Below are 14,060 nucleotides of genomic sequence, written 5' to 3' on the forward strand. Positions count from 1 at the left end.
TCTTTTCTTTCTTGTGAATTTTGTATTAAAGCTGTTATTTTAGATAACTGAATATGTGAACACTTAAGTTTTGGCTCTCAAGAGGACTTATCACACATTATTGACACAGTAGGAGAAATTTTCTGTGATTTCAAAAGTGTGTTAATTTTCATGTGGAGACAGATAGAGACAAATTACAAGGAAGAAGGTTCAAAACCAATTGGGATGTCAGAATGAGGGATTTAATCTACAAAAACCTGTATCCTAAGGACAAATAGCCCCCACTTCTGTCTGCTCAGTCTCTAACCAGTTTCATCCTCCCCTTTTTTTTCTTTGCTTTATTCTGTTGTGTTCAGTTGAGCAAGCCTTTATTATTGTTCATCCACTGAGGATCTATGTATTGTCTGGTATCTGGTTGTGTGTGTGTGTGTTTATCAATAGTGTTTAGTTTTTGTAGTTTTTTCAATGTGTGTGTGTGGTGTTGCCATTTGGGAATCTAGTGGGACTTCCTTTGTGACTTGGTAGGGCCAGTCTGGACTGAATCTACTCTGGAATAATTGAAGCCAAAGGAAAGTTATCCAGCAACAAAGAACATTTAGCAACTTGGGACTATTGTAGCATTGTTTGTTAGAAACCACCTTTACAAAACAACTCTTAATGCTCTCTCTCTCTAATAAATGGAAGTTAAAATTAAGAAGCAAGTCATCTTTCATTTTAAATCTGCTGCACCCACATATGTGTAATACTTCTGCTAAGCTTTTTTCAATTAAAAATTCACTAACTTTGACTGGGACCAAATCCCATGGCCTCACAAAAAGAAGTGGAAACATTGAAAAATTATATCCAACATAATAACAAGGTTTTCTCTGCATCAAATCTCAAAAATATTGTTATGTGAGGTTTGCCACAATTCTCTAATAGTACTTTTTTAGTTTTTTGCAATATTTTAATAAAATTTATAAAAACTGAAAAATTATATAAATTATTATTTTTAAATATAATAAACTTAAAAATCATTTTGATTCAGTCTTACTTTCTCACTAATCTTCCATCTAAAGGCAATAAAATTAAGATGACAATTAATGTTTGTTTCTACAAATTCTTTCTACAAATTGCCTTTTTTGCCTTGACAACTCATGGAAATGATTAGTTAAGGCTATTGTTGCTAATTATTCTCTTAATTTTTTTTTACTTGGTTGCATTGGTTTTTAACTGTTCCTATCCAGAGTTTTTACATTCTGATAAAGAAGTTGCAATAATTATTACAGTCATAAGAATCTTTCAAAAAAGTATTTATAATAATTGTAATTACAGGTATACTTCGAGTTACGTCATTCCCGATTATACGTTGTTTGTCAAAAAAGTATATGGAACAATAAAAATAAAGTTTAAGTCAGTTTATTCGACTTTAAATCCATTCGCCACAAACATTGAAGTCGTAATATCAGTGGTGTAGCGTGGGTGTCAGCCGCCCGGGGCGGAGGAAAATTTTGCCACCCCCTTATTTAGGTATTTTTACATTCATTCATTCATTTTATTTAACACACATAATATACAGTGCATACTTGGTACCGCTGGGCACAACCAAGTAAATACAATCAATACCCCAAAATATGAGTAATAACAGTAATAAAACCAATATTAAAATTCAAATGATACACTAAAAGTGAATAAAATGCAATATATAATAATAATGATACAAATGTTAAAATACAGAGTGTTACTATAAGAATAAAAAAAATATAACATATAATAATCAGAATATAGTAAATAAAAATAGGTATGAAAATAGTAATACAACAATAAAGATACATAATGATACATAAATAAGAAATTAGGTACAATAAATCAGAATACAGGGAATAATAATAGCAATACAAAATATTAAAAAGCAAAATGAGAACATTAAGAGAAAATAAGATACAATAGCACAAAATATAATAACAACAATAATACAAATACAAATAATTTAACAAATGGTTAGGCACTATGGCCAAAGGCAGAAGGAGCGGTGCAGATGCTATCTATAGTTTGGCATAGTGGTGGTTTTAAAGTATGCACTGATGAGGTCTATGAAAACTTTATGGATATCCTCATTACCTAGGAGGTGGCTAAGGCAGGGTGGCCAGCTGTGGCCATGCTGCATGATGACAGTTTTAAGGTGTTGGCGTTGCAGGTCCAGCATAGGACAGTCCAGGATGTAGTGCCTGCTGCCATCGACCACACCACAAAGAGCACAGTGGGAGCTAGCCGCACCAGTAAACCGTGCCAGGTAAGAGTTGAACGCGCCGTGGTTTGTAAGAAATTGAGTCAGATTATGATTTGGTCTGTACCACTTGTAGCTGTAAAAGTTCTTGATGTTGGGAACAAAATTATGAGTGATGGAGTGGAGACAACCATCATCCCATTCAAGCTGCCATGTGTGAATCAAGTCCCGCCAAAGAATGCTTTTTAGCGTGTGAATATTAAAACTATCATAAGAAATGGGAAGATCACTGTCTACAGAGGCGACCTTAGTCAGGGCATCAGTCCTCTCGTTGCCCTCAGTACCTTGGTGAGCACGGGTCCAATAGATATGGTAGTTATTTGTGGAGTTAGTGATAGTGTTGAGAATAGAGTTAGCGATGGGATGATAATTATGGTTCTGCAGAAGGGTGATGGAGGAAGCACTATCAGTGATTATTGCAATGTTCTTGTTGGAATAGTTATTGGCTGACCAGCTAGTGGACATGTGAATGGCATAGAGTTCAGCTTGAAACAGTGCAGTGCTCACCCAACCTGTATTGCCCGGTATAGATTTCAATGTTGTTTGTGTAAGCTACATGGCTGCAGCCAACATGGTCATCGGTTTTAGAGCCATCCGTGAAAATCTTGATGTCTGCGTGCACAGGCCTGATGAAGTTAATGACAGGACGTGAGGAAGGGTTCCAAGAAAGGCTGAAATGAAGGTTGCGCTCAAAATTATCTGCATTGATGGTAATGTTGCGAAGCACGACATTTTGCCCCCATTTAATATGCCAGACTTTGGAGTGAAGGTTTATCAGCAAGTCGATGGGAGGCTTTTTGGATAAAATCTGAAGGCTGGCATTTGGTGCGGTGCAGTAAGCCTTGGTTAGCTGGATGAGGGCACGACGCTGGGCCGCAATAAGCTTGCGCTTAAGGTGCACCTTGTGGGCAGCCCATCCCCAGCTGCCACAGGCATATGTGACTATCGGAACAAGGATCTGGTCATAGATGGTCTCCAGAGCTTCGGTTGAGAGCCCCCACCTCCTCCTGGCCACGCCAGCAAAAGCATTGAATATGAGACCAATGTGCCCAGAAAGGTAAGAGATGTGAGCATTTTAAGACAACCTACGATCCAAGATGACACCTAGGTATCTAAGGGTAGTTTCCACTTTCAGGCTGTGCCCACCCATCTTTATGGTGGGGACCCGACGGTACAGGTGTGGTTGTCCTGATTTGTTGAAGATGATACACTTCGTCTTGCTGGCATTAAAGTTCAACTTATGTTGTTGTCCCCAATCGTAAATCTTGCTTAATATGTCATTTCCTCTTTTTTCAAGAATTGCACGGGTACGACCCCCAATGAGAACAAGGACGTCGTGAGCATATGCAACTAGACCATCCTGACCGAAGTTTTGCGTAAGTAGAGTGTTAAAAGAAATATTCCAAAGTATGGGTCCACACACAGATCCTTGTGGGCAACTCCCGCACAACATTGCGACTAATGGTGTGTTCACCATACTGAAGTGTAGCAGTTCTATTACGTAGGTAATCGCACAGGAGATGGTAGATGTTGGCTGGACAGTTTGTGGTCCTAAGACAGTGTTGCACCACGGGCCACCAGGCACTGTCAAACACCTTAGTGATGTCCAAAGAGACTGCCAGAACATATTTGTTGTAGTCGAGAAGGCCTTGAATGCTGGTGACTGCTTTATTAATGGCATCATCGGGAGAGCGTTGCGGCCTGAAACCGAATTGCGAATCATTAATGAGAAAGTTAGTCTCGAGGTGCCACATATATCTGTTGTTAATAAGTTTCTCGAGGACCTTCCCAAGAACCGGCAGCAGGGAAATCGGTCGAGACTCATTTGGATGATTGGGTTTGGGAACCAGCACAATCTTGGCCTGTTTCCAAGTGTCTGGAAAAAAACCATGTCTAAGGCAACTGTTGTAAAGTTGAGTTAACTCATTGGGGATGAGGTTCCAAAGGTTTTTGGCCAGCTCGGGAGTGATCCCGTCATGGCCTGGAGATTTTTTGTTGTGGAGGTTGTGGAAGATGTTATGGATTTCGTGCTTCTCAAACAGAGGGGCGTTGTCAGTGTGGATCTCAGAGTTCAGTTCCTCGCGAAGAGTCCGCTGCCAGTTGGTATCCTGATCCCTCTTGTCCTCGAGACAGAAGCAACTCATCTTTTCATTAATTGCATGAAAAAAGTCATCATTGGTAGTGTTGAAGGAGCTGGTGTTTTTTCAGCTTGCCCGTGCAGTATTTGGTGATAAATCCCCAAGGGTTACGAGAAGCTTTTGAGCAGTAGTTCTTCCAAGATGCTTGCTTGGCTCTCTTGATCTCATCTTTGTACCTGCATTGGTGTGCCAGGTACTCATGTTTGCGGGTGGATCGCTGGGGCTCGGTATGACATTTCTGAAAGGCCTTGCGGAGGTAGTTGTTTGTGCTCCTCAAGTTGCTAAGCTCCTCACTCCACCAGGGCACAGCTGTTCTCTTATTGATGTATTGGGGGATTAGACGCTCACAGGTGGCGTTGATGGTGCTGATGTTATGTTCAATGATATCACGAGCAGCAGTGGGGTCATTTGTATCGCAGTTGATCAGATTGTTGGAGAGGTAGATTTGAATGTCATTCCAATTAGCTTTTCGGGGATTGTATCTGGAGCGGGGATAAGAATGAGGGCTGTTCCTGTTGGTACATATTTTAAAACTGATGGAGTGGTCATCCAGGGAGTCTACGAGGATTTACCGCTGACAGGCAGAGGGAAAACAACCTGAGGAGCAAGCCGTCACGTCAATCCAACTATGACCCTGGCTGGACTGGAAGGTGGGTGGGGATGAGGGGTTATTTATGACCAGAAGACCGTTACGGGCGAAGAACTCCTCAAGCATTTCTCCGCGTGCATCAATCTTTTCGCCTCCCCAGGTGGGTGAGTGGGAATTGGAATCACTGGCCAAAATAAAATAAGCATCAGTAAAATTATCAATGATATGTTGCATGTCAGTAAGCATATTGTCAAAATTAATGTCTTTCGGACAGTAATAGTTGAGAATAATATACCTGGAATTGTTGATGATGATTTCAGTGCAGACTATGTATTTGCTGCTAAAGAGGTTGTGTTGTAGTAAAGAAAGACGGTCATTTGGAGCAATCGAGACAGCCCAGGGGTAATCTTTGGTGCCCCTGAGGATATTACAATAGGAAGGTAAACAGGCTGGGTTGTTTTTGATACAGTAAGGTTCTTGACACATGACAAAGTCGTACTTGTGGATCAGTGAGGTAAGGATGGAGGTGGCAGCAATGCCCCTACCAACATTGTACTGCAGAAAACTTATTGTGTGATTAGGATGTTGATCCATAATCGGTTTTATTGATGATGGTCGCCTTAATTTGTTGATATACCGTGCATGTGCCATCACGAGCATTGTGATTATGACTTTTGTTCTTGTCTTGTTTGCAGTTGCAGCAGACAGGGGTGTTTTCACGGTTGGGGCATTCACGGAAGGTGTGGTTGCCTGTACATTGACTGCATGTAGCATCTGTTTGGTCACAGTGTTTAGTAGTATGCCCATATCTACAGCAATGATAGCATTGTAGCACTGGGCAGAAGTCCGCTACCCGACACCTTGACCATTCGAGGTTAATTTTCTCCAGCGTTAGCATGTGCTTCCTGATTTGCGGTGAGATCTCGATCGCCCAGTTGGTGTAGGCACTGTTCCTGTTTCCTATATTGAATTTAATTGTGACCTGTTTTTGAAATTCGTCTATGGTCCAGTTTTTATTAAGGAGGTCATTTTGAATGTATGCAAGCTGTACTATATCCTCACGTTTAATTTCAGTGGGCACTGAATAGATGGCAATGTAGGGCTTTCTCTTATGTGGTCTATGGACAGAAATATCAGGTATGGACCTCTGAATGTAGCTTTCCAGGGTGTTGGCGTCTTCTTTATTTCCTAGTTCGATAGCGATGCCACCGTTACTTATGTTGCGTATGCGCTCTATACCAATCTTTAAGTTAGATGGTTTCACTTTTTGATAAACAGTTTTCTTTAGAATGTCACTATTTTTATCTTCCTCCTTGGTGTAGAGGAGGAGGACTTCGTTGTTGATGGTGGTTCTGGAAGAGCATGCTGGATTTACAACCTTGCCAGATTGCAAAACAGCACTGTAGGACATGGGGCCCACTGTGCTGGGTGATCCACTGGGCTGAAGTTTCTCTATTCTCTCTTTTAGGCTTTTTTGTGTATCAAGTATCTTCTTAATGGGGCCATCCTGAAATATTTTATCTAGTTTATTTGTAATTTTTTTTAATTGCTCTTTAGGGGAGATGGTGTCAATTTTGTTGGCAATGCATTCAGCATAGCGGTGGTCAGGTAGCTTGTCTAATTTATTATTAAGCTGATTCAGTTTTTCGTCGAGATGTTTGCATTCATGTCTGCCATTGCTCTCGCCAAGTTGTTCAATTTTGACTTCCAAAAGATCCGGTTTTTGGTTCGTTTGTTTGAGCCTTTGGTCCAAGTTGTGCTCATTAATAACATTCTTGAATAAATCAATGACACGTTCAAAGCACTTTGTGATGTATTCCTTGTTCTTTACACTAAATTTCGACTGCTTACTGTCAGCCATGTAACCTTTAAGTTCGTTCAGAATGTTGTTGGCAGCCTTACAAGGGTCCAGTTCAGTAGAGCTTAGGTTACAAGACATGTTGAACAACAGAGTAGGCAGGAACCACAAGAAGTGAAACAGACTACGCACAGGCTAATGTAAAGACTGTGAAGCCAACAAGTGAAAAGGTAGTGGAATGTAAAAGTGCAACCTTATAAATTAACAGAAAGTCACTAATAGGAAAGCAACCGTAGCCCGAACGCCGAACGGCTATATCACGCCGAATGGCTGCACCCACCACGTGGTAGGAAACAAAGCCCTTTGTTCAGCGAAAAGAAAAGAAGAACGGATTGGGATTAGAAGCTAATAACCGACGCACCGTCAAGATAATAATATTAACACTACGTACAAATAACCGCTGACAAAAACGAAATAGAAATGACGAACCGAACACGTCGGAGATGATACCAAAAATTGAAAAATCGGGATCCAATGATCCGACCAAAAGTTCACCAAGTTAGGAGATACTAGTACCAACAGAGAGCGTTTGTCCTCCTGACTCCAGCGATGTATTCCACTCCGCTATAATCCACTTGGTATTTAAAAAAAAACACAATCAAACTCGGAGCACATGCACTACACAACATAACACATCCGAACCCTAGCGGCGACTCTAGGTATTTTTACAAGATGATATTATTTATTGTGAAATTTTGCTGCCCCCTAAAAGTGCCACCTGGGGCGGACCACCCCTGCCGCCCCCACTACGCTACGCCACTGCGTAATATCACTAGAAAAGCGTTAAAAGCATATAAAATCATATTAAAATACGTACATTTACAGTAAATGTTAATATAATCATCATAAATCCTAGAGAACAAAACATGAAAACATCTGTATTTCTGTGTTGTTGTCTTATTTAACGGGCTTTATATGCTCATTATTGGCGTTTCCTCCATTATTGGCATTTAGTTACGACGTAAGTCGAAACTACGACTTACGTCATAACTACACAAGTAAATTCGACTTACGTTACCTCTCCTGGGCCAATTACCAATTACCAACATAAGACGAGGTATACCTATATAGGTATGCATTAATACAGATTGATTTCAGGAAGATTAATTTTTAGTACATACTAATCTTTTAATTTTATTATATCTTTCTGTTCTTCTTTAATGATCATTTTGATATTTTTGCTCTTGTATTCTTAAAAAGTATTCAATTTAATTTAACATGTTTAGCTTTTGAAATGATTTAAAAACTATTGTAATTTGTATTTTCAGTTGTAGTTGAATGTACTGTATGAATTTATGAATAATTTATATTTATTATTGTAAAACTTAATTAAAATTAAATATTAATATTTAAAATTTTTAATAAGTAGTAATGTTAAAATAATGTAATAATGCTTTGATAATGTTACAAGTATAATATATTTTTGTAAGTATTTTGTTCTATAATTAACTTGAATTTAAATCTTATTTTTTAAATAGTGATGATAAACTTTCTCAGTCAGAAGCATTTGCACTTGTTAATGAAGCAATGAGAGCACTTAAAGTATTATTAACTTATAATTTAGCAGTTCAAGAATATATGTAAGTTACATTGACAAAATTTTGAAATAATTTAGAAAATTATAAATGAATAATCTAATGTAATTTACTTTACAGTGATATTTTCCCAGTTTTTATTCAGAAACTTCATTATTGCCACTCACTGGATGTCACTGTTCAAAAAAATCTTAATGACTTTGAGTTTGCTTCTATATTGTTTCTGATATTTGAAACAACTGTGAATATTATTAGTGAAAGGTATTTTAATGATGCTTATTTTTTATAATTAATTAGGTAATTGGTTAATTATTTTATAAATATTCTATATTTCAGAAATTTAAATGAATATTATCCTCTCAATTGGAATTCTGTCACAGAATTATATAAATTTACTGAAACATATTGTAAGAAATGGTTTTGGCAATTAACATCTGGTCAAGAATGTACAAATATGGTGAGAAGTTTCAAATGTTATGTTGAAATTCTTAATTCTAATGTTTTCAGATATTCTTGTAATAATGAAACTTAATTGAAATAAAAGCATTTCAGACTAAAATTAAATTAAATGAATGTGGTTTAACTTCTAATTGGAATTTTACTTGCCACTAAAATAACAATGAATTTTAAATTCTTGCTTCTCAGAATAAGCTATGCATTTGTATAGCATGCCACAAGTCTGGTTGGATTGTCATATACAATATAAGCAGTATAAAGTATAGCAATGGTAAATGTTCTAAAAGGATTAACCATTATATGTCATTAAATTCCTTGAGGAAGGAAGATTCAAACTATTTGAAACCTACATCAATTTAACACCTTCAAGAGTAACAGTTTGATGATAATAATTTCTGTAAATTACAAGTGTACGCATAGTATAAAGAATTTGAGACAGAAAGAAAAGAAGTGGTTGATCTATGTCAGGGGTGGCCAACAAGTCGATTGCAATCGACCGGTCGATCGCCAAGCCAATTTTGGTCGATCGCTAGCGATGTCTTGACTTAATGTATTATATTTGTAACCGAACGCAACTGTATGCATGCAGTTATGACTCGACTCATAACCAGTGAGTGCACTTCGTACTGAAACAGCGTATAAACATAGTATGTATTTCACACTTCCCCCTCCCCACTTAGACTATGCCTATGACAACGAGTCGATCGCGACACATTTTTACGATAAAAAGTAGATCTTATGTGCACAAAAGTTGGCCACTTCTGATCTATGTGATCCTTACCAATATACTTTTTTGTTTCCTGCTCATATTTGATCAGTAGAGTTTGCAGAACACTTGTGTTGCAAACTTGCCCTGAGTATTTCATGGAAAAGAAAAAAACTTTTCATTACAAATTTATTCCAATGTACTACAACATATTACTTTATTCATAGACATTTCCAAATTTACTATTTTATTCAATACAATAAAGTTTATTAGTTTATTGCTTTATTGTTTTGTGAGAATAGTAAACATGGACTTGCTTATCAATTTTTGAATATATTGATGTTAATGCTCTGCATAATAAAAAAAAATATATGAATGGTGTTCTACAGGAACAGATGTTATTGTCTGTCAGTCTGAACCTATGTTGACATTCCTTAAAGTTGTGGCTTCTGAAATTTTGGGTAATGAAGAAGTCTGGAGTAAAATACTTCATTGTGTGTCATTGTAAGATAATAGGTATGGCTTTGTATTTGAATTGTAGGAAAAAAATTATCCATAATATTTGCCTTCATAATAGTTAGCACCAGATGAGAGTCAAAAAATGTTAATTTTCAATCAAAAAGATCAAATAAAGAAGCTATTGATGCTATTTTGATTGCTAAAATCACAAAAGTAACAAATTGAGTAACAAAATAATTTGATATGTTTAGTTATAGATGTACACCAAAATCAACCAAGCTACTGAATCCTTAAGGTTAATAACATTTTTTTTTATGACTGTGTTTGTGGATTTGAAGCTGCTTTACAATTTTTGTTATGGAAATAGTTAATTAATGATCTTAATTTATTATAATAACAAGTATTTCATTACAATTTATACATTTGATATTAAATTTATAATTTAAATTTGAAGATGTAATCTCTTTTATAATCTTATGAAAACAGATTTCTTTGTTTTCTTAGTAACAGTTTTATTGTTTAGAAGTTGTCTTTGAAGATGGAGATGTATGAATTTATGAAAATGTTTGGACTTTAATAGTTAATTTATTGTAACACAAATTCTTTAATAAAAAAGTATTATTAAATTCAATTCATAGAAGTTAATTGAAAAAATGAAGCCAACAATGTTCTGGCATGATGAATGTATGATATGTATTCATTTTTTTGGAGCATGAAGCTATTATTAATACTGAATACTACAGAAATTTTCTGTTTACAACAGTAAAGTAAGCATTCTGAAAAAAATGCATGCAAAAGACAAAGGCAATATATTTTCCTTCATGACAGCACATGTGAATAATCTCAATCACCAGTGAACTATCCTAAAAAATTCTACCTTGTAAGTTTGAATTTCTCATTGAATAAATGATTCTCTGTAATTTGGATTACTCAGTTTTTAGAAGGCCAAAGTTTGGATCTAACAATGAAATGTAGTAATATATTGTCCACTAGCTCTAAAAAAATTTTTACACTGTTGAAATAAAAGCACTATGATATGTTGATGGTAAAAGTATCTAACACCAAATTGAAAATATATTGAAATGGAGATATAAATTAGAATTAGATATACACATTTACTTTTGATATGCAATTGGAATTCCAAAATAAAATAAATTTACTTATTTGGAAAACATATCAATAGTAACAAAGCAAAAAATAGTTCAAGTGTTTTGGGCAAAACCCAGCTACAAGAACTGGAAAAGGAGGCAAAAAAAAAAAAACAAAGCTAATTACTGTGAGAACATAGTAACAATTTAACTTAAACCAAAACTATTCTTTTTGAGTATCTATCAATATTTGGAGCACTGATATATAATTAGGGTGTTAAAATGTCTTCTTGTGTTAAACAAGTCATTTTCAAAAATTGTGATTAGAAATTGAACTTTCTTGTCTATATACGATGTATTACAGTATGCATATATAAATATAAAAATATATACACATTCACAAAAGTTTGTTAGGCAGTTTTGTTTTTTTTCATTATTATATGAGAAAAGCAGACTAACAAGGAAAAACTTCTGTTATATTGTAATTTATTGGCATTTTTAAGTTTAAAATTTAATGTTTTATAGTTATGTTTAATAATCAAAGGTAAAAAAATAGTGTTTTTTTATAGATTAATTCTATATCTGTTATCTTTAATATTAATTTATAAACTGCTTTTATTTTGCTTAAATATAATTTTAAAAATTATCATTAATATTATCACACATAATTTTCACATTTAAAGTTTACAAAACAGTCTAAATGGTTTTGAAATATAGAAGCAATTTTCAAAAATGAAATTTACCAGAATGGTTAATAAGTACTTTTTTCTATTATTAATAAATAATTTATATAGAATTTTTTTTATTTTATAAAATATTTATGAATATTAATAATATTTTGTGTTACTGTAATAAATCTGTATATATTACTTTGCAAAAATTTTATATTATTTAAGTTTTCAATTTTTGATTATCTTTCATTTATTTCAAATTTATATGAATTTTTGGTTCATCATAATTGCATTTCTTTAAAGATTTGCATATAAAAAATTTTGGTTATTTTATACTTTTATCTGATAATATTCAACTGAAATTATTTACAAAATTTTATTGATATTTCTTATTTTTTAAAATCTTTGCATTATAACTTTTATCTTGTTTCAATTGTAAAAAAAAAAATTATAATAATTTATACAAAATAAATATGTTTTCTTTTGTTTTCTGACAGTTGGCTTCAGTTATGATAGGAAGCTGTTTAAATTTTATCTCAAATTACTACAGACAAATTATAAAAGTAGGTAAAATTCAAATACTTAATAAAATGTTTGTCTTTGATAATTATTTTGTAAAATTACATTTATTTCAGTCTACTTTGAATGCTGTAGATATTTTACAAACGATTGAAATCTTTGTTGAGCAACATATTGCCCCATTTATCAAATCTAGAAATTTTAAAAAATATGTTAAAGATTTAAGGTAAGTAACAAAAGTATACTTAGAAACTAAATGATGATTTTAAACATTGAGTATATAATAATTTGTTGTTATTATTTAAATAATAATAATAGTCTTGAAAAGATAATCTTTCTCCTCTCTCTCTACAATATAGTACATGACATTGCAGAACAAAAACATATAGAAACAGTAAATTATGTTGAAAATCAGATACTCATTATCTGATCTTCAATAGTATCTGAACAATAATTTTTAATGAAAACATACATGTAATAACAACCATCAATGGAAGTATAAACACAACAGTTACAAGTAGAATTTCTGACTCCAGAATTCCTGGAACGAAATTCCCCGATAATTCAAAATTTTTATTGTTTTGAGTCTCAATAAAAACACCTAAAACTTGAGACTTTTATAAAATTAAATTTACAAATCTGAAAAGAAAAAAGTATCAAATTTGTTATAATTTTTAATTTCAGTAAAATAATGTGTATTATAATGTCTTAATAGTTTTTGTATGTTGTAACTCTCAAATATCTATATAATGTGACAGATCTCGGTCCATTTTTATTTGATACTTCCTAATAGGTACATGATCCTCTTTCTCTCCATCCAAATGTTGGACTAAATTGATTTAAATGGGATATAACAATGTTTGTTGTTATAGCTTTTGGTTATTTACAGTTAATTATTTTGTAAATATAATTTACGTGTATGAATTAATTTATTTTTTAATGTTTATAAAAAAAGTGTTGTCACTTGCTATCTGGACCCACAATGCTGACCTCTCATGAAGGCATTTAATTAATTGATAATTGAAATCATCACCATTTAATTTTCATGGTGATGATTTCAACATTTTACAATATATTTTTCTTATTTATTTATGAATTTGAATAAATGACATTACAGTAGCTTTTTTAAAATTAAAATTTTTGTTCAGATTTCTACGGTATTATATAATTTTTGTTCAAGAACTATATTTGAAATATTTTGTTAAATTAAGACTTTGGAACATGACAATTATTATTTTGGCTGAATGTATTTCTTACAACTAATGAGTTCTGATTTCATAAAGTTTAAAGTTAATTTTAAATTGAAATATAAATAATGTTTTAATACTTTTGTTTACAGCAAATATTCAATTATTCTCTGTGATAAAAGCTCAGGAAGTAAGAGAGATGAATCAGAATTACCATCATTAGGTGGAGTAATGTGGGGAGCTGAAATAGTGCCACTTTTAAAAGAAGGGACACCATTTCCATTATTAATTTCAGTGGTTAATCTACTATATGTGATAAGGAGTGTTCATCCAGATTGTTTAAAAGTAAGTTTTATTATATGTAAAAAGAAAAATGATTCATTATATATAAATATAGAATTAATGCAGAATTTGAATTTTTATGTTTTTAATTTGTCAAATCTTTAATATAATTATTATTTAACATTTAAAATATCAAAGTTAGAAAAAAATAAAAACACTTCAATGAGGTTTGTATTGAAGGTTTTAGCCACATTAATTTTACTTTTAAATAATGGAATTGAGAAGAAAATACCATGTGTCAGTGTAATTTGTGCGCCTTTAACAGAA

General features: G+C 33.5%; 1 protein-coding gene across 2 annotated transcripts in view; it reads left to right on the forward strand.

Moving 5' to 3' along the window:
- LOC136972519 (RNA polymerase II-associated protein 1-like) overlaps positions 1 to 14,060 on the forward strand; it is a gene marked incomplete at its 5' end in the record, with an annotated part of 70,932 nt that overhangs the window by 33,976 nt on the left and 22,896 nt on the right. For both annotated transcript variants that reach the window (XM_067267105.1, XM_067267106.1), the window contains 6 exon segments: positions 8,309 to 8,410; positions 8,486 to 8,626; positions 8,702 to 8,822; positions 12,243 to 12,308; positions 12,381 to 12,490; positions 13,604 to 13,796. In XM_067267105.1, the coding sequence (XP_067123206.1) occupies positions 8,309 to 8,410; positions 8,486 to 8,626; positions 8,702 to 8,822; positions 12,243 to 12,308; positions 12,381 to 12,490; positions 13,604 to 13,796 (733 nt within the window).

The sequence above is a fragment of the Centruroides vittatus genome, unplaced genomic scaffold (genome assembly GCF_030686945.1).
Source record: "Centruroides vittatus isolate TY-2023 unplaced genomic scaffold, ASM3068694v2 contig_2950, whole genome shotgun sequence".
NCBI lineage: Eukaryota > Metazoa > Arthropoda > Arachnida > Scorpiones > Buthidae > Centruroides > Centruroides vittatus.